This window comes from Pseudoliparis swirei, chromosome 23 (genome assembly GCF_029220125.1).
Source record: "Pseudoliparis swirei isolate HS2019 ecotype Mariana Trench chromosome 23, NWPU_hadal_v1, whole genome shotgun sequence".
Lineage (NCBI taxonomy): Eukaryota > Metazoa > Chordata > Actinopteri > Perciformes > Liparidae > Pseudoliparis > Pseudoliparis swirei.
In genome coordinates, this window is record NC_079410.1 from 9,387,259 (window position 1) to 9,408,644 (window position 21,386).

Genomic DNA, 21,386 nt, shown 5'->3' on the forward strand with positions numbered 1-21,386 from the left:
AGAATCTCAGCGATCGCCTCTGTTGTTGGTGGCAGGTTTGTTTTCATGTCAGTGATTTTTTTTCGTGCATTGATCGTGAAAATCTGCAAACATGTTTAAAACGGTAATATAATGGTACAGATGTAAAACGCGGAACAGTTTGATCTAAAGCTATGATCTTAGGTCAACTATCTTGGGTTATGTGGACATGGCTTGTCAGTTTTATAAATATATTTAATATGTTGTATGCGCTACTACCCAGAAGAGGGTCCAACAACCACAATGGAAAGCCAGACACAATAAATGAACGTTTAAAAAAGACCATCACTTTATTTTAACAAGCATCTTCATACAGACAATACAGATGACACTTTATTTAAGGGGAAACACCCCAGGTGAATAAAGTATACCTGTTAAACGTATCTATATCATCATACATTTCCCTTTTGATTATTTATATTAAGGCAATCATTTATTTGTATTACAAATTTCTGAAAAAATATTTTAAATACGCAAATGAGGCATTATCTTTATAAATCGGTGCTAATTTGCATACAAAGAATAGAAATCTGAACATTGGATACAGCAAGGTTCAAAATTCTTTCATTTTGTTGATGCGTTAGTCAAAGGTTTTTACAGAGATGTTGTATATCTCTTTGTATCACTTTATAAATCAGAAAATACTGTCAATAGCCATAAGAAAGCACTCGTTACCATGTTTTAAGTAATACAAAGTTCTATAAAATTAGGCTATGAATTAACTATGAAGAAACCTCTCTTATGAAAACGTTCAGAATAGAGAATGAAGGTGGTAACTTTGGTGTATGCAAATAGATTTATGGCTCACTGTATGAGAAAAAACTAAATTTAAACAAAACTGCCTTTAAACATTCCATACATTTTAAAGACATCACAGGTGAACAGGGCAAACAGAATTTGGACTTTTAATGTTAAAATATACAAATGAGACTATCTATTGCTAACTTTTGGTGAATTTAGGAGAAATCACACAAACAAAGTCAAATAAAAACATACATGTGTTTTTGGGGATCTTTTGTTTCCATTTTGTTTCAGAGATAAGACACGTTATGGAAGGAAAATAGCTCAACATTTAAAAATTAATCAGTGGATTAAAAAATAATAATTCCTGGGATGTCTCATCATGTCAGGGTTTCCAAAATATGAAGCATGGCTGAGTCAAACAATGAATGAAACATTTCCTTACACGTCCACTAATATATAAAATTGTATAAAATCAAATGTGTTTTCTGAAGAGAACAAATGACAATGCAGCCACATTCCCAAACTGAGTATACCGTTGCCTAAGGGCTAAAATACAGTTTAAGAACAGATATTCTGGACACTTATCAAGCCTAGCCCAACAACATTTGTTCAGTAAAGTCTGTTGTATTAATTCCCCCTCCATCACCAGTCCTAGTGGTCTGCCACAGAAGAAGTCCTTAACTTCTTCCACAATACAGCATGAACAAACAAAACCTGGGTGTGGTTTATGTACATAAACAGAACAGTAACAAGGGCAAAAAAGGAAATACTGTACAGCAGTTGTGTGCAGTGCAGATAAATTACAACTTCTACTGCTTGGAAACCGGTTAAGACAAAAGAACAAGTTGCAAAGGAGCGGCCCCCGTTTGGTTGAGGCCGGCAAGGTTGATTGTGTTTAGGAGGAAAATGAAGAAGCATGCGCTTCATAAAATGAGGCCTCCAGTCTGTTGCTGAAACACGTCAATTGTATCTTCATCTTCCATCTCCAACTGTAAAGAAAAATAAAAAGTTATATAAACATGAGCCACATGACTTCGATAAGACTGAAGTTCTGTGTAATCTTCTTGCTACATTTCATACCCACTTGTGTAATTATTTTTCAAGATAAAATGGTTTTATTATGCAACAATTGTAAAGTGAGAGGATGCATGTTGTAAAGAGGGGCATGTGCTCATGTGTCAAGAGGTTGCAGTCGCATGTTATGAGCATCACGGACGAGGACGGGCTCGATTCAAACTTAAATGGATTGTTTGTGTGGGTAAAATTAATTAAACCAGGCATGCACAACATTGCAATTAAAGGCAATAACATGCAAGTTGTGCGTACTCCAGCCTTTAATTGCAGCAAGTATGTCGGCATCGGTTTGATGTGTCATAAAGTAATGAATAATTATACAATTACTTCATTTCCTTTGTGTAGTTAACATTGTTGAGGGTAAAAGTGAATGTTAACAATCCAAGCTAAAGCCCACTAAAAACTCCCGGTAGCAGGGTGCCCTTTGTGTGTGTGTGTGTTTTATATTCAGTCTGTTTTAGGTACAAACAAATGGTCTCAAAGCTTCACTCTTACCTGTGACGGTGTGTCGTTCTCATTTATTGGCTGTCCATCAAACCTGAAACGGATTTGCCGCATTGCAAGTCCCTGCAGAGATAAACACATTAAACGATGGTTGTGATTTAAATAATCATTTTTCCCATTCCTTGTTATAAATTGTAAAACAGAAAGTGTCGATCAGGTGACTTAGACCAACTCTTTGAACTTTTCACAGCCTAACAAATGGAATTAAGTTTGATTCATGAAAATAAACTATATGTTCACGAGGACAACATCGTTAGAGGCTGGCATGCAGCTTCTGCACAGATTCTCATGTCTGCCGCTGGGACTTCTATTTGATACACGAGAACGACATTTAACAAAGATTGTCCAACGCGCTTTCTCAAAACGTTTTCATGTGAAGTGCAACGAGTGAAGTTAACTTTCCAACAATGATAAACGTCATGAGGAATTCACCACCAAAACAGAGATTTCCCTGCGAGGTGAATGCATACAAGTGAACGGGAGGAACATTGTGAGTGAAGGACGACCCGCTCTCCTCCCCGAGTAGTTTGTAGTTTGATTTATAAAGCAATGAACTACACAAGCCAACTTGTTTTTATTTATAGTTTCTTGCATTCAGCAAAATCAAAGCGTTTCATAGAAATCTCTATATATTTTATGTATATAATTGTAAAGTTTGTATTGCTTTGTATTAAATGCTGAAGTTTGAAGGCAATATAAACATATTGCTATACAATCTCTTTCAGTAAAACACAAATAAAGGAATAATGAAAAACATCTGCTTCTCATTGTAGTTTTAAAAATAAGCTGCATGACAAACATGTCTCTTTTCTGGCAGCCTATTGAGGGAAGATTTGCATCGCCTCTGTAGTCCTGACTGCATGTTATTGAGCAGAACTGGATCATAGCCAAGAAACTATGAACAATACCTCTTTGAGAACGAAATGACAATGATGAATAACTCTTTAGTGGCTTTTATTTAAGTTTGACCTTTCAGCCGACTGCCATGTCTTTCGATGGCTTGGATGTGACGTGTCTGTTGGACAACGCCTTGATTTCTCTGACTCGGACCTAAAAGTCTGTAGTCAACTAAAATGTTTGCGTCAAATAAAAATGACAGTTACACACTTTGTCCAGACAAAACTACCGATTTGCTTGAGATTAACTTTGTACTATTTAGAAAGCCGGCCTTTTGTGTCTTCAAACAAGATTAAACGTGTGCAGACTTCAGAGAGGTTGCTTTAAACCATCAAGCAATTTCAATATTGATTTCCATATGATGTAAATGCTGCATAACTTAGCAACATATCTTAAGCCTCGCTCCACATCGTCTACAAAGTTTGAAAGACGTCAAGCTCTCTGCTACAGTTTACTAAAAACATTCTGCTCCCTCCGATAAGCCTTTTCACTGGCAAACATGTGGACATGTCATAGCAGGAAAAGCTTTAAAAACTTGAATAAAAGCTGCATAAATTACACTTCGGTGTGCTGGTCATAGGTTCCCAGTATAGTGAATACTGGCGTAATAATATTATTAATTAAGAGACACCATTATTAATTAAGAGATATCAGGAGTTTTGCGAAGGTCTTACAAGACATGTATTACATATTCCAGAGATTAAATCGAGTGAGTGCATTTCATGCAGTGGGTGTGGGTATAGTGAGTAATAGTGGAGGTGCTGCACCCTTTGACTGCAAAACACTAGGGAGCACAGTTTCTAAACGATGCAGACAATACAATCTTAAAAATACAAATTTAGCAAAACCGTTTACTATTTTAAACACCCAATTGCTTGTTTAATTTAGTGGTGGTTGATAAAATCACCTTTAAAAGATAAACATCATAATAATTCAGTAAAAATAAACTGCAAGATATGCAACATATTCTGTGAGGGTGATTATCAAAGCTAACCTTCTTTAAAAGAGCTTAAATAACTAAGCAGAGAACACTCATTGGCCTCATGTTAAAGAAAATGATCTTCAAATGATTGGTCAAATAATAAATGAACAATGTTTCTATCAATACAATGATTTGTCACCACTGGTTTAGGAAAAACACCTATGACATCATCCTGAGTGGTAACCATCAATCAGCTGTAGCTGTGGTTGTTGTGTGCATATGCTGAGCCACACCCACCTGTCTGTCGCAGTAGGCCTTCATGAGTTTGATGAGCGCCGTATGTCTTTTGATCTTGAATTGCACTATAGATCCATCCTGACCTGCTACCTTCAGGTTTATGTGTTCGTTGCTTTCTGTCTTGACCGATTCCTGATTGAAAAAGTCAGAGGGGAGAAAAAATAAAAAATTAACACTTCATATTCTTCAAATTGGAAGAATATGAAGATTTGATCAACTACAAACACTGTTTATTTCTGGGTTACAGCTTCACAGATGTAAATAACGGCATGTTTCTATCTATTAATATCAAATATGTTTTGCCCAAGAGCTGCAATCTCAGATAATCTTTGTCAAAAGCATTTTTAAGATGAACGATTTATTGGTAATAAAAGATGAAACCTCGACAGTGAAGTGGTTAAATGAAGAGCAACAGGTAAGAGGTGCAACATGTCACTAAGGTAATTAGAGCAGTATGATTATACTGAGAGACAATAGAGCTTTGAGATTCGGTTTGACTTCGAAGCTTTCTACCTGGCCAGATACCTGTAGTGATGTTGACTTATGAGCCGTTGCTTACAATGTGTCAATTGTTGTTCCGTCAATGTAATCAAATAATGAATTCCCTCGGTACCAATTGGTTTACACATTTCCATCAAATGTACTTGAGTAAACTTCAAAATCTTTCCTATTGGCCACAGTTGAATAACAAGTCTGCTGTCAAGCCAAAGACTCATCGAGAACAATGTGCCATCTCACGTTTTAATTGGCAGTGAAGTCGGTGACACTGGTGGCGAATACCATCTACTTGTTTTTTCAGCATCTAAAACTAGTCTGATTGCGCAGTCATAGTTAAAAAGTATCCAAAGGCAGACTGAAGACCAGTCAGGGTCCGCCGGGAGCGCATATAAAATTGTATCATTGGCGAAGTAAATGGACATTAAAGTATTGATTAGGAAGAGCCATGTTATTGAGGTATACTATAAACAGCAATGGGTGGATCCCTTCCTGATGGTAAACATAATTGCTGTATTATATTGCATTTACTTTAATATTGCAACCGGTAAAGGTGGAGCTTATTATACTTAAATTACTGCTGGGAAACTGAATCCATAATTGTAAATCATCATGCATTAGTTGATTTGTAATTCATGTGTCAAACAAATGGAGTGGAGTAACAAAGTATAATATTTCCCTCTGGATGTAGTGCAGGAGAAATAAAAAGTATCATCAAATAGAAACAAAACAAAACTATTAACATCATGAGCCATTCACTCTCTATCTTTCTCTCTCTCTCTTTCCCTCGCGCACAAGTAAACACGTTGAGCAAGTGAGGATGACACCCGCTGGTTGGCTGTGTGATCAAGCTGAAAGAGATCTGCGCGCCTGTGAATGCGCGTTCACGAACCTTCCGGTCTATGAAAGTAGGTACCGATAGTAGTTGAAATTGAGCTTTCAACTTTATCAATTTGAAACAGGACATGTGGAATGTTTTCTATGTGTCCTTATGAGACATATCTGGTGAAATACATTAATATTTTTGATACAATGTGACTCACCTTTGGTTTTTCATCAGCCATGGTCACTCTTTTGGCGCTTCTCTACGCTGACACACAAAGAATACGGGTGCGCGCACGTACACGTTCGCGTTTAAAGTATTCGAACCAAGCGTGCGCGGTCACGCGCCAGTGCGCGTCCACGGTGCTGGGCTCTGAATGGCTACAGGTAATCACGAGGATGAAAGCGCAGTCTGGGCATGGGCGGGAGAGTCCCAATGCGCGTTACAGGGGACCCCAGCACCACGTGCACGCGCACAGCTATGTTTTTCCTTTTGTTGTCTCGATTGTAGAAGTTCAGTTATCCCTTAACATACACCTCCTCACACTACTAAACTCTCATCAGTCTCTGGTCATCATCGCTTTACAGTACATTCCACTTACTGCACTTATTACTATTGTTTTCTTTTTCTTTTAACTCTATAAATCCCAGCGGCCATCTTGTTTTTCTCTCTGATGATGAAGACGTCCTTCTTGATACATTTTTTTGTGAAAGTATTACAACAAAAAGTTTTTATAAAAATGTGTTGATTCACATTTAAATTTAATCCAAACACTGATTCTTAATTTAGTGTAACTATGTGTTTAACAACATATTTTGACAATTCATTAATTGCTTTCCTTTTGAATGTGAACCCAGTTTCCCAGAGTTTTTCTTCTTCTAGTCATCTGCGTCTTATATACAGCCTGAGGTCGGGACAAAACCCCATAATGAGCCATACAAAGCAGATTGAAAAAAAAAAATGGAAAAAAAAGCTGTACAGGCAGAAGAATAGCCAGCCTTTTCGTGACGTCATCACTGCTGCGCGGGCAGGGCCTTCGAATGAATGAGCGAGGCGCGTAAGCAGCGCTGGACCTGTAGTTCATGTGCTTCAGTCTTTATAGCGGAATAGTTAGTCATTCAATATTCTATCGTATCAATAATATTGCTCTCTGATGGAGGAGGTAGACGTGGAGCCGGCAGTCACAGTAAGTCGCCGCTGTAGCTTTACGTTTCCCTCTTTTCTCCCACTGAATAGCATTGCTAACAAGCTAACTCTCGCAACCCAACAGAATGTCTCATCAAGCTAGCAAGTTTGAATTTGAATTCTGGTACAAACAGAAAGTCCCGTAACGTGTGTCAGACACGTGCAAGGTTAATAACATAAATACGTGTCTTAAACGTAAAGCAGTAACACCAAATTGCATACAATGATAGAAGACTAGTTTGTTGGAAAGTATTCTAACTTAATCAGTGGATAATTGAATCAGTAACTCAATCTATTCCAATTATGGGCAGAGCGTAAGTTAATACAACGTTGGACATTTGGCTTGACTGCTAGATTTTTGAATTTAAAAAAAAAGTGTCAGATACAACCTATACATTTTATTATGCCTCTTAAGTCTTCATTCAATTTCCAATGATGTTGTAATCATGAGCGGAATTTCTTGTTTAAGAACAAATCAGAAGACAGTGAATCTATATTTAATTAGGATCTTTCCGTCACCTATTGTAATTGGGTCATTTTAGTGAAATGATAACATCTTTCTACTTTTAAATGCAGAATATTCCTGCAGCAAGTGATGCGAAGCATTTGGGATTTGCATGGGGTCCAGGTGATATCCTTGTGTATGAGACCCTCTACAAAGCGTCAGGTACGTGTAGATGTGCAAGCCCCTCTATGTTTTCACACTCTTGCCCTCTCCCTCGACTCTAATGTGGCTGTTATCACTGTCTGTCCATTATTAGCAGGTGCTCAAGGATCAGGCTGCTCCTTCATCCATGAAGTCAGGAAAGATGAGGATATATATTCCCCCAATTTACGCAAACTCTTCAATGAGTCACATCACATCTTTGTTGGCCTGCAGACGATTAGAGAGGATCTCCCCAGCAAGAACAAAAAACCACAGTAAGGCGACGGCTCTGTTTCTGTGCATGTCACTATTGCTTCTCACATAAACCTTTCTTATGAAAGGCAGATGAAGCATCTGCAGAAATGATTGGATATCATGAGTTGTTTCTATCCTTCTCCTTAGATTTGTCAGCATCAGTAAAAACTATAGATCTGTGATACGAGCCTGTATGGAGGAGCTTCAGCAAGTTGCAGGTCAGACTTTTTAAGTATGATTTTTGTATGTTAGTCTTCATTGTGAATATTTCGAAATAATCGAATTCACATTTTTCTCTTTTCTGCAGTTTCTACAAAAGATGCAGAAGTAGCCACGCAATATGGAAATCAGGTACTGAGACATTACATCCTCATCTGAGACGTAGACGTACTGCACATACAGGAGGCAATCTGTGTACTTGTTTTTGAGTAGAGCGAGCACTAATTCAAGATTGCATATTCAATTTAGTTGAATGGTATTGCAACACTATAGTATTACCTAATTATTTGTTATAATTTGTGATACAAATAAATATCTATTTAAAACCTGAGTCATTAGCGACACTAAATAATTGGCCACATAAAGATAAGGTGCTAATGCAGAGGAATGAATATCAATTGTTTTATTGAAATCTACTTTTGGATGATTTTGTTTCCATTGACAGTCCTAACCTCAGCCTCTGTTCTGGTGTTACAGGTGTCCATTCTGTTGGCCATAGAACTGATCTGGAATCTGTGTGAAGTGCTGTTCATTGATGCTGCTCCTGGTTAGAGTTTGACTTTGTGCTTGTTTTTAAACTCTCTTTGTATTTTTGGAATACATTTCATAGCTTGACTTTGAGATTATAAAAGCACCCTAACCGTTGTGTGTGTGTGTGTGTGTGTGTGTCTCTGTGTCCTCAGCGGGTTCCCTGTTGCTCCACCTCCTCGACTGGGTACGGTTACACAAGGCTGATGTGGACGAGAAGGCCACAGAAGTTCTGCAAAGTGAGAGCCCTGCAGAGCACCACGACTACTGGGATGTGGTATGTGCCGCACAAACACACGCACACAAGCGCACGTGTGCACACACACACACACACACGTCTTTTGAAACTATCTAAGCTACATGCACACGTAGCCCTGATTTTGAGTGGGGATCATATTTCCTGCTTTGTATCTGTGCTGTGCAGGTGGTGAGTTATGTGCTGCAGGGCCGGTTGGAAGAAGCCAGACAGATGCTGGTGAAGCAGGCCACGCTGCACCCTGCTGCCAGGAGCATGTACAAGCTGATGGACAGTTTGCTCAGCAAGATGCCATTCTACAATGTAAGACCATCCGTCAGTAGTTTATCCCATAGAGTAGTTTTAATCTGCCTTGGCAAGAGGATATCTGCAAGAAACCTTAAGGAGAGCAACAGAGGCGGATCCCTCTCCCTCTCCCCACAGAAGAATAGATGTCATGTCTACAAATGAACATCATTATTTACACTCAATAGTGAGTTTAAATAAGCAGTGCTTTGACCAAACAATGTGCTGCTACTGACATGTAATCCTTAATTCTATAATTTGCTCAAAGTGGATGACAACAGAATTCAAATCTTGTTCAACCTTCCTGAGACACCGGTTCCCTCCCTTGCTCCACAGTTATGCATGTGTTATGATCTTAAACACAGGGGTGCTTTTGTATTATTTAAACTGACTACTCATGAATCAATCAATAAAGGCTTTTATCTCTTCTTTTTTTTACTCTATCATAATCATCAGCCGGGTGGCACCCAGACGCTGACAGATTTTGATGTGAAGTGGAGACACTGGCACGGCGAGGTGAACCGCTGCCTGCAGGACAACTCGTTTGCCAGCAACCAACACCTGGAGGTCATCTGCAAGGTCAGAGCCCCCAGGCGCCCCTTGCTGCAAAAGGACATCTATAGTGCAAGCGATGAGTTCTGTTTAAGATATACAAATGTTACATTAGTCACATTAATCCAACACCTTTTCCCTCCTGCGTTTTTTTCCATGTGATTTTAGATCATAGTGGGGGATGAAGACACGCTGCTGGAGCACAAGGAGCTACTGAGCACCTGGTACCACTTCCTGGTCACTCGGCTGCTCTTCAGCCACCCCACAGTCAAACCCATGGAGTTACATTACTATGCACAGGTACTGCTGCGGCACCACTCGACACTCATATTCACTGCTACTGCAAGCCAGTTATTTACAGTTATGTACTGTGTGTGTTTGTGTGTGTGTTGCAGTCATGTATGACGATGTTTCTAGACGCTAGGAGCGTCCCGGAGCCCCTGGACAACATCTTACTGGCTGCCTTTGAATTTGACATCCATCAGGTCATCAAGGAATGCAGGTAACATGCAGAATTACATCCATCTATACATACACACACACACACATATATATATATATATATGCATAAAGTACATACAAGCCACATTCGTGTTTTAAACTGGAACTCTTTTCTATGTTCTCTACCACACGTCTCCGCAGCATTGCTCTCAACAACTGGTGGTTTGTGGCCCATTTGACGGATCTGTTGGATCATTGCAAACTCCTTCAGTCTCACAATCTACAGTAAGGGCTCTGTCCGGCTGCGTTTGGACATGCATTCACTTTTAATCTGGAGATAACAAGATTGCACACTTACCATGTCATTCCTGTGTGTGTGTGTGTGTGTGTGTGTGTGTGTGTGTGTGTGTGTGTGTGTGTGTTCAGCTTTGGCTCCAACTTGAGGGAGTTTCTCCTGTTAGAATATGCTTCTGGTCTCTTCACTCATCACAGGTATGGATATTTAAGAATGCTAATTATCCTCCTGATCGAGAACGTGTATTTATTAGTGTTCAATAAATGTTTTGATAGACACAAAATACTATTAATGGTTCAGTTTTGATATATATATGTATGTGGCTTCTGGATGTGCAAATGCTTATTATTTCTTATGATATGTTTTTATCATGACAGCTTTACTCTGTAAATTACTCAGATTAACTCTCTGCCCTAGAAAGTATCAGCACAGTTGAAACATGAGACGGCGCCATCATGGAATTTGCCTCTACAGCTGCATCACCGTAGAGGAGGTTTTCATGTGTGTGTGTTTGTGTGTGTGTGTGTGTGTGTTCAGCCTGTGGCAGTTGGCCGTGGACTACTTTGACCACTGCCCCGAGTTTGGCCGCATCTACCTGGAGCTGCAGATTGAGCATATTCCTTTAGACACAGAGCGCAAAGCCCTCAAGGTGCTCAGGATCTGTGAGCAGAGGCAAATGTCCGAGCAAGGTAGCCCTCCTTTCATCGTACTCGGCTGTCTTACACAAACGGACATTAATATAGTTGTGTGTTTCTGCCAATGCAATAGGGAGTTAAACCTTTAATCTCTTGTCCTCATCCAGTGCGGAGTATCTGTAAGATCATGGCTATGCGAGCCCTGAGGAACAACAGGCTGGGCTCTGCTCTCTCCTGGAGCATCAGGGCCAAAGATGCTGCCTTTGCCACGCTCATTTCAGAGAGGTTAGTTCCCTGGACAACCCACGTACTCTCAAGATGTTGCCTTTTATTTAAAAAAACGTTTTGGCTGTATCTTGTTCTCTTCAACGCTGTTCACGGACTGAAGAGCAGCGCGTCTGCAGGCATGTTTTAACGGAGCTCTTCCATCTGCCTCAAAGTTAAAGTTGAGATGAATCTTGTGAGAGGATATCTATTGAGTTGATCAGACTTAAAAACAATGTAAAGCTTCTTGCTTAATGTATTGCATGTTGTTCACATCTATGTATTCTGGGGAGGCCTTTTACAGAAAACCGAAAACAGTAGAGTGAATAATTACCTGTGGTTTGTGATTTGAGGTCTGAATTGCAGCTTGCTGGTCTCCTTGTGAAACCACTTGAGGTTGTTTTCTTTCCAAGTGGTCTTAAAATTGTGTGTGTGTTTGTGTGCGTCAGGTTTCTACAGGATTACTGCACCAGAGGGACCTTCTCTGACTTGGACCTGATAGACAACTTGGGTCCAGCAATGCTGCTCAGCGACAGGCTCACTTTCCTCGGTATGAACAAGGAACACAACGCGTCATTTAGTTGCACCGCTCACCTTGTGACTCCCAAGTGGATAGCGTCCCTCCTGGTCTCTCCTCAGCAGTCACATGAGCATCAGACACAGAGACATGTGTGCACACAGATAAATAAAGCCGTGTCCTGCTTAATGTAACGGCATGTGACTGATGCACTGGAAGCCTACCAGGCCATTTATAGAAACCTAACGAGTACATTTCATGAAATGGCTTTTTGTATAGATTATGAATATATCTCTATTTATTTAGAAATTATACAGATTTCATGACAAACTTTGCTGAAGCTCCTCCATACATACATTTATAGCCAAACCTCATTTTACTGATTCACCATTCAGTGACATGCACATACACACAGTATCTGAGTATGACTGATGTCTTAAACACGGCGGGAGGAGCAAAGACGCACAGCTGTTTAGTAAAAGCAGATTTGTGGTCAATAAGAGTGAACACTTCATGCAGACGAAAGGTAACGTCACTGGGTGACGGCGTCTTTGTCAGCATACGCTCGTTAGCATTGACCTAAAAATGATGCTGTTTTTCTTTCTTTCTAGGAAAGTATCGTGAGTTCCACAAGCTTTACGGAGAGAAGCGCTTCAGCGAGGCGGCCAAGCTGCTCCTCTCCCTCATGGTGGCCAAGATCGCCCCCCGGAGCTTCTGGATGACTCTGCTGACCGACGCCCTGCCGCTGCTGGAGCAGAAAGAGGTCGGTCACCGTGCACATGACGGCATAGGCCAGAAATGTGTCTTATCCTGATTATGCATTGATATAACATGCATGTCTTAGAGTGGATCATAGTTTTATTTTTCTAAAGAGGAAGTGCAATGCTCACAGAGAAGCTGTTCTGTGGACAGTTTTTAATGTGGCGTTGTGTGTCGACTGGTCAGGTGATCTTCTCAGCAGACCAGACCCATGAGCTGATGTTCTGCTTAGAGGAGCTCACCTCCTCCCTCAGCCACTCGGCTCCCGGCACGGACAAGTCCACGCAGGTACGCAGCTCCCCACTCTCTGAATCCTGCTGGTGCTGATCATTGTTTGGAGACATGATACGAGCTCCGAGTCGCTGCTGATGTAATATTCTTCCACTTCGTCAAAGTGTTTAATATTTGGTTGATGTAAGTTTGGTACTTCATGGAGGTAAGTGAAGCCAGACACGTTTCTAAAGTTTTCCACTTCAACATAACCTAGATGCATTGCGGTGCTTGTAATACTCTGGCCCGATCCCAATCTCCACCCGCACTGACTCAGGCGTACGCTCCTTAACTCCGTGAGGGTTTAGGTCTGTCCCACTGTCAAAGTGTTCGAGGGCTACCTGGCAGACTTTTGGATCCCTTCATGAATCCTTTCCGTAAGTCAGCATTAGATGCAGACTTTGCCTAAGGGAATTACCCACAATACATTGCAATGTGAAGTTAAACATGTAGTTAACAATGGAAGAATGGAAACTTAAACAAAGATGACAGCCCGATAAACGACATTGACACAACATTAAGGATTAAATATACATTATGGGTTGCATCATATAAATGCATAAAATCAGAGGAATGCAAGCAGAAACTAATATTTATAACGAGTAAATAGTTAATTTGAAATGAGGTCTCATCTCGTGAGGAAAAAGTCTGGAAGACGTTCAAAACAGAAAAAAGAAGAAAATAAAGAATACCCACAATTTCACACTTTTTTTTTGACAGTCATGGTCACATTATATGTTGCAGCAAAGTTTTGTCCCATTTGAATTGTCACCATTTCAAGCCCTCACAGCCTCTCGCACTCAACCATTTACCAGGGGACATCAGTAAGTCCCTGAGAGGTCAGGGCTTGAGGGCCACAGACTCTGCAACACGACAACCCTCCACACTTCTTATGCGAGTATTTGTCATTTCAGGATGACGACATCGAGCTGACCAAAGTGGAGCTACTGAGACTCGCCCTGGCCAGGAATCTGGCCATGGCTATTATCAAAGAGGGAACTATTGACGCATGAATGGTGACTTGAAGAAAAAGCTCTTTTGCATTTTTGTATTGTATATAAAATTCAAGTAATCAAAATGTGTTATTTGATAAAAAAAACTTGTTTCATTGTTTGTTGTAAAAATAAACTCACACATCCATTGAAAGTATTTATTTGTTCATGTAGCGAACTGTTGGCACATCTTACAGTATGTACAGACATAACTCTGCACGTCACATGTTCACATACAACAATAGGTACATTACACACTATGTACAGTAAACACGCCTCCTGTGCATCCATATGACGATCTGAGGACTACCAGAGAAAGGACCGAAGGGAGGATCGGCTGGACTGATTCATGAGTCTCGACTCGCAGCTGAACTCATGTGATCCGCCTGGTGACACATTTTCCTTTAGAGTGATTTATTTTTTTACAGTTCACACTTTCTAGGTTCAGTGATGCACTGAAATACTATAAGGTAAAACAATAAATAAGACAATAATCCCAATACTGGCATTGATAGAGAATGAAATATAGAACAAAAATATAATAACCCACTGCTAAAATCATGACAAATGATCTATTAAAATAAATACAATTTAAAACATAACCACGTAAAATAAAATCAGAGTTGGACTCATGACGACATATTTATGATTAAAAAAGAACCACCGTAGTCCAGTTGGTTTCCTTTCCCTGAAAAAAACATTGTTAGTCCACAAATATTATTAGACTAGTAACATTGATAAACAGGTAATTATGAAAAATAAAAGTTAGTCATCAGTACTTTTTACTAAATGGATACACATTCCAGTTTAGCTTCCCATCTTAAGACATCTCCTGGATCCTGTTTTCAAATGTCGGGATATATTCAAGTATATTTTCTGTGGGTTAAAAGTGCTCAGCCAGAGGAATACAATAATACAAGCACAGCTGTTGTATTTTAGGCTCTGCTAACTTAGAGGTCAGCTATTTGTTTTATACTGCAATCTATCACGTCCATCAGGAGCTGAGCTCTAATGCATTGATTATAGTACATTAAAATCTGTTCTATTCATCTCGGGGAAAATCCCTTTTAATATTGATCTTAATACCATCGACCTGTAAACACCACAGCTGTCTCGCTTGCCAGAGTATATCTTTAGTTTGCTAGCTGCAGAAAAGTCTACAAAGACCGTATAATACCATCATTATACCATCATCTGCTGTTAGCTTCTCACTGACAGTAATAACAATGGCCAAAAAGAAAAATTAACTATAAGGAATGTAAAACTGTACGGTGGAGTGCAGCTGAATTTCCCCACCTTGCCCTCCTTTCTCTCTGGGATGGATGCTGTGCCCACACACACACACACACACACACACAACTTTATGGAGCATGAACCGGTCTGTCCCTCTATAGCTGACCCCATGTCTCTGGTGGGGGGAACTGGTCCACCTCTCCAACCTCGTTGCACAGACGGTCGCCGAGTGTGAAAGCCAGCTTGTAACGCAGACGCACCTTCTCCTGTGAGGAGACAGACACACACACACACACACACACACGCAAACACACTCACTTTTTTTAGCACCATCAGCATTGAAGCTGTGTATTTGGGTCCTTAAGTTGATTATTCTGTCGCCTACCCTTGTTGGGTTGGCCAGCAACATGATCTGGGTGATGGAGGCTGGAGGCAGGATGGGGTTAAACGGTGCCAGTTCTATTCCTGATGGAGGCAGCAGCTTCACCTTCATTGACTGGTGGAGGATGAAAGGAGTCGGGATATTTATGCCTTCATGAAAATGATGAATTCACATGTTATCAGTGTTTCCTGAGTGAAGGTGGCAGAGGGAGCGTAACACATCACGTCTAATGTTGATCTGCACTTCACACATTTCATTTACTTACACTACACACATACACACACTTCATTTTCATTTACACTACACACATACACACACTTTGCATTTTGCACACTGTCTATATTTAATATTTTTATATTTAATTTAATTTGTCATTAGTATTGTATTGTGTATTGTGTATGCATATATGTTGTATAGATACATATATATTTTATATTTTACTTTGTATACTTCTTGTATACATCTTTATCTTTCATCCCTGTTTTTTATATATTATTTTTTATTCTTGTGTGTTTAGTTTATTGGTGCTGCTACTGTTAGGACAAATTTCCCCTTGGGATTAATAAAGTACATATCTATCTATCTATCTAATCACCACTGTGGGAGATCTCAAATGAAACACACGAATGAAGGGAGGCCCGCGGGTCTCTACCTTGGGCACAGCGGCCTGCAGCACCACGTTGTGAACCAGCAGCGGTGCCGTGTTGAGCATGGACACCACCATTACCAGCACGTCGGGCCGGCCGGGGGGGCAGTCGGACGCAAAGTTGAGCAGCAAGCGAACGCCGTCCTTATCGTAGGCCGTCACAGGCAGCACTTTACCTGAGGAGGAACAGACAGACATTTATCCAAAGCATTCGTCCGTCAACCCGTTGAGCCCATCGCCCCCCGCCCTGCTCTCCTTACTCGGTCGGATGGCCTCCAGAGGGACGTGCACGTTGCTCAGCGAGTCCATGGCTCTGGCCGGGCTGCCCTGGAGGGGGAGGTGGCAGGGGGACAGGGAGCGGAACAACGGGCTGCCCGGGGCGGAGCCCAGGCTCTGGGCCTTGGTGTGGGACAGGACCGGAGAGCCGGGGAACGTTCCCTGGAGGAAAGACGGGGAGGAGGGAGAGCCGTGCCCAGGCACGAGGGGAGGTGCTGCAGCAGGAAGCCCAAAGCTGCTTCCTCTGGCCGTCATCTGGACGGACAAACTGAAAATCGCATTTGACAGATCGCTGTGAGACCTTGACATGCTGTAGAATGATCAAATAAGAGTGAAAAAACATTGTACACTAAATAAATCCTCAACCCTGTCAACCCTGTCAACCCTGTGAGAAAGAACTGGCGCTGTGCATGCCTGTGTACCTCTTGTGATCGGAAAAGCCCATCATGGCCAGGTCTTGCAGGTCCTGGAGGCTGTGCGTGGCAGCAGCTGGTTCCGCCGGAGGCACAGCTGGACCTGAACGAGCAGCACTGCCAAACAGATCCACACCTGCAGCCGGAGCCTGCAGAGGAGTCACACGATAATCCTGTGACACATGAACTAACGAGCTGTGGTCTGGTTCAACGGAGCGTTTTCGATGTACCTGGAGGGACGTCCACTGATTGGACATCTCATTCAACTTGGGTTTTGATTGGCTGCTCAGAGAGGTAGGGGGGTCGTTCAGTCCTGGAAGAAGATAGATTAGCATAGTCAAAAGAGAGAAAGTATTCTATCTGGAATTCCAGTATGTATCTTAGCTGGGAGTCCAGGTTATTTTTAATACTCTTGCATCTCTTGACATTAAATGTAAAAGTTTGCTTTCTGTCCACCAGTTAGATGTCAGGTGATATCAGGTTGATAAAACACACTTTCTAAGGTCCGTTGCTGTGAATAATACACCGTTGCTATGGGCACAGTATATGCCGGACCGTTTTTCAGCTGGGAGCAGTTGCCAGGCAACCAGTGGGAACTCGAAGAAGCCAAACTCAACAAGATATCCCATTTTCAGTGAGCTTTAAGATGCTGGTGGGCGGATTAATAAAACGAGCGTATCGCCCAAAATGTCTGATTGTTCCTCCGTGAGTCACATTGCTACCTAGAGACAGCAGCTCGTCATCGAGGAGCGAGAGGGCCGCGGAGGCCTTGTCGAGTGGGGGGTGACTCGGGCTGCCGCTCTGACTGCCGTGGGAGCCGGCTGGGCGTTTGGGAGGAGGAGGCAGGACAGGGATGGGAGAAGCCGCGGGATCGGTGGAGACGAGACTCGAGGACCGGAAGGGAGGGGCGGCGGGCTGAGGGGGACTCGGAGTGTCGAGGCCGGCGAGATCGATCAGCGTGTCTGTGGTCTCTGTCGAGTGGAGATGATACACAACGGCAGGACATCTGGAGCATGAAGCAATCACTTTTGTTTATGTGGAATGGAAAAACAACGTGAGCATATCTAGACGACGGCCCTCACCGCTCTCGCTGTGACCAGCTGTGGATCGAGGCCCCTCGCTGTCGCCGTTGATGGGCTGCCCCTCGACAATCCTCTTATAGGCGTTGATGACCCTGGAGAGGTCATCGCTGGCCTGCAAGATGTCACCTGAGGAGACAACGGTGACAGATACACTACCGTTCAAAAGTTTGGGGTCACTTAGAAATGTCTTTATTTTTCAAAGAAAAGCACTGTTTTTTCAATAAAGATAACATTAATCAAAAATACACACTATACATTGTTAATGTGGTAAATGACTATTCTAGGTGGAAACGTCTGGTTTCTAATGAAATATCTCCAGAGGTGTATAGAGGCCCATTTACAGCAACTGTCACTCCAGTGTTCTAATGGTACATTGTGTTTGCTAATCGCCTTAGAAGACTAATGGATGATTAGAAAACCCTTGTGCAATTATGTTAGCACAGCTGAAAACAGTTATGCTGGTGATATAAGCTATACAACTGGCCTTCCTTTGAGTTTGAAGAACAAAATGAATACTTCAAATATGAATCATTATTTCTAACCTTGTCAATGTCTTGACTATATTTTCTATTCAATTTTCAATTCATTTGATAAATAAAAGTGAGTTTTCATGGAAGACACGAAATTGTCTGGATGACCCCAAACTTTTGAACGGTAGTGTATATACACACAATGAAACGGTCAAGAACGGGTGAAGAAATAACCAAACAAGCAAACCTAAATTGGTGTCATTGTCCTCCGTCTCAGTGGCCATTTTGAAAGCCGCACGCCTCAGCTTGTCACATCGCTCGTAGAGTTCCTGGGAGGAAAAGAGAAAAGGAGGAGATGGGTAGTTTACATGCAGCTCTGGTGTTGGTATTTTAACATATAAAATAACTTCACGTGATCAAATCATTTCCAATTTGTTGAACTACTGGAATAGTTTCCTCCTTTGAACTGAGAGAGAGCACCCGTAACCTTTAAGTATTGTTTTTACACATCTGCTACTTTTGTATTGTATGTATTGTATTTTATATTATTATTATTGTGTTGCATTGGGCTGCACATTGGTGTAGAATAGTACTTGCTGTAACATTGAGGTGGAAATAAATGAAATGAATTGTGTCTCAGTTGAACTTTCTCAAGATGACAGTTGAGTTAGAGCTGATTGTGAGGAGGGTGTTTTAAATAAAGAGGACATGAATGAAGTATTTCTACATCTTGAAAAGTTGTGTTTTCCCCATTTACCGTGAGAGGGAAATATTCCAGCTTCTTCCTTGGAGGTTAAAGATCTGATTTAAGTTCATATACGGGTGCATGTGTGTGTGTGCAGGTACACGGACACACACCTTGATGATATCCTTGTCCGAGTTGGAGGAGCGGTCCTTATTGTAGTGGGACAGCATCTCCGTCAGCAGCTTGACGTTGATGGTCACCTCGTCCAGCGTGTGGATGCGCTTCGTTACCTTCTGCACTCGAACCTCATCCTGACAAACACAGTTCAGACACAATGTCCCCGTTTACCACGTCACATGCAACTCATATGACATCATATCAAATATATTCAAACCACATTTATACGGTTACTTTTATGAGCAGCAAGCAGTGGGAGGCTCTTACCTCTTTCACCATGTTTTTGATCAATCGGTTGGCTTCCAGGAGGTCCTCTGGATTTTTGCTGCGGAGAAGCTCAGCGAGCAGCTGAACACACACAAACACACTTTCAGCCCTCGTTTCACGAGAACAAACCATTAACAAATCACTCTGCTCTGCTTTTTGGTGAAGATGTACAAAAAGTAACTAAAACAATTGTTCATTGGGGAGCGTTGTTTCCTTTGCTTGTTTTACCGAGTTCACATTTAAAACAGCCCGTATGAATCGCAACAAATTCATATAAGAGTGCAACATTACACGACAGATGTGGTTCTCTCACCTTGCCCATGTCCTCGTTGTCAAACACCGGGTGTTTCGGTCGAGACGGAGGAGACGGGATCAGAGTCCTGTCCAGCGGTAGCTCGGGGTCTTGCGTCACGAGGCCTGGGGAGGGGAGAGAGGACAATGAGGGGTCTTTTCACTGAAGGCATTGTGTTCACCGTGTGGCTCATCTCAACACACCCTGTCTTCTCAGCGTCTGGTAGGCTTCGCCGATCTTGGTTTCATTTGGAAAAGCCACCGTCCAGCTGTACAGCATCTCGACAATCTTCATCTTCACCTTCTCAGGTGCACTCTCCCCCATGTACTGGAAACGAGAGAGGATTTTTTTTGGGGGGGGGGGGCGGGGGTTAAAAAGAGGCTGAATGGCAGGACACACAGTCAGCACGCCTTTCATTTTAAACCTATTTGGAGACTGCTTACCTTCGGAGATACAACTTTAATCAGCTCATTCAAAAATCGGTATTTTCCGACTTCATTGTGGAACCTCCTCCCGCAGTTCTTCATACATGCCTGCAACACCTGCACACAACGTCGTTGACATTACGGCAGTTTTAAGGGAGGGGGGGGGGGGGCGCTTGTTGATATAAGTGCATAATGCCGTACTGTCAGAGCCTGAAGAGCTTCCCATTCCTGTGGTGAGTGTATTTTGTGGACGAGCAGAGTCACAGCTATCTGAGGACTGCAAGAAGAAATTCCAGATGAGAGACATGGTGACTAAAGAAAATGGTTTACAGACAATATCATAGACTTACCCTTCCAGCTCCTTATTGATCTGATCACAGAAGCCTATGATGTACTCCCAGTCCTCCTGTCTGTTTGTCGGATGGGTGGCTTTATCTGTGAGAGAAAGACATTGACACTAGCTGCTGTGTCTAAGGGAGCACATCACACCACCCTGTGAACATAGCTCAACGAGAGTATTGTGAGCAAACATAACAACGCAGCATTTGTCATCCTCCTTTCTTCTTGTATTGACTGATGCTCATTGAGTCTCATTCAGAGAAACCTGCTTGCTGACCAGCGGACAGCTGCATGCATGCAGCTGTTCTGAGAGACAACTATCTGCAGAGCTTCTCTCAACAATCACCGCGCACACACTCAGCTGCCAATGGTAAACGTGACCCGTGCAGTGTTTCATAGGCTCTCCACCCATCCGGCCAGTGATGCAGACACTTGTCTGTCAGCAGGACCCTCTATCAGCTCCCTCGAGCAGCCGGAAGCGGCTAACAGCTTCCTTACTAACAGGTGTAACGTTACTGCCCCGTATCCAGCGAATTACGCACAATATTTCATTCATAAAATGAGATTAATCACTCACTGAGCCAGGATTCAAGCGACTCCCCTTCCTGGTACGCCATAGCACTAACAACATTGCGTGATGTCACCACCAGCGTGTGCGCGAGAGTCCAATATTAGTGATCGGAATTATTGAGAAATAAAACATAAAATATGTGCCAGTGTAAAAATAAAAATAAATCACGTCATTGTTATATTTTCAATCTGCGGAATGAAACGCTGATTTTTTAAATTCAACTTCATTTTCTGAAGGCATCTGCAGGACTTACTA

The 21,386-nt window shown here is 41.9% G+C and overlaps 3 protein-coding genes across 5 annotated transcripts; 1 reads left to right on the forward strand and 2 right to left on the reverse strand.

Moving 5' to 3' along the window:
• Positions 1-283: 283 nt before the first annotated feature.
• On the reverse strand, positions 284-6,102 carry LOC130188106 (small ubiquitin-related modifier 2-like). The gene is made up of 4 exons (XM_056406200.1): positions 5,995-6,102; positions 4,457-4,588; positions 2,332-2,403; positions 284-1,751 (listed from the first exon to the last, which is right to left on the reverse strand). The coding sequence occupies exons 1-4, from the start codon at positions 6,013-6,015 to the stop codon at positions 1,686-1,688; spliced, it is 291 nt and encodes a 96-aa protein (XP_056262175.1). The 5' UTR covers positions 6,016-6,102; the 3' UTR covers positions 284-1,685.
• A 734-nt stretch (positions 6,103-6,836) lies between these two features.
• nup85 (nucleoporin 85) lies at positions 6,837-14,027 on the forward strand. Of its 2 annotated transcripts, none has more exons than XM_056406193.1 (19): positions 6,837-6,960; positions 7,536-7,626; positions 7,721-7,880; positions 8,008-8,078; positions 8,168-8,211; positions 8,557-8,626; positions 8,763-8,884; positions 9,032-9,166; positions 9,605-9,727; positions 9,869-10,000; positions 10,096-10,202; positions 10,343-10,426; positions 10,568-10,633; positions 10,974-11,125; positions 11,239-11,356; positions 11,785-11,885; positions 12,464-12,615; positions 12,798-12,899; positions 13,796-14,027. In XM_056406193.1, exons 1-19 carry the CDS (start codon positions 6,928-6,930, stop codon positions 13,892-13,894), a joined length of 1,962 nt encoding a protein of 653 aa, XP_056262168.1. In that variant the 5' UTR covers positions 6,837-6,927; the 3' UTR covers positions 13,895-14,027. The 2 variants fall into 2 exon arrangements, with proteins under 2 accessions (XP_056262168.1, XP_056262170.1); XM_056406195.1 differs by having other exon boundaries at positions 7,724-7,880.
• gga3b (golgi associated, gamma adaptin ear containing, ARF binding protein 3b) lies at positions 14,018-21,180 on the reverse strand. Of its 2 annotated transcripts, none has more exons than XM_056406197.1 (17): positions 21,138-21,180; positions 20,572-20,656; positions 20,423-20,498; positions 20,240-20,338; positions 20,000-20,123; positions 19,818-19,921; positions 19,505-19,585; positions 19,234-19,371; positions 18,623-18,704; positions 17,906-18,031; positions 17,546-17,794; positions 17,054-17,136; positions 16,833-16,972; positions 16,395-16,678; positions 16,141-16,310; positions 15,492-15,602; positions 14,018-15,372 (listed from the first exon to the last, which is right to left on the reverse strand). In XM_056406197.1, the coding sequence occupies exons 1-17, from the start codon at positions 21,175-21,177 to the stop codon at positions 15,262-15,264; spliced, it is 2,103 nt and encodes a 700-aa protein (XP_056262172.1). In that variant the 5' UTR covers positions 21,178-21,180; the 3' UTR covers positions 14,018-15,261. The 2 variants fall into 2 exon arrangements, with proteins under 2 accessions (XP_056262172.1, XP_056262171.1); XM_056406196.1 differs by having other exon boundaries at positions 16,395-16,720.
• Positions 21,181-21,386: the final 206 nt, after the last annotated feature.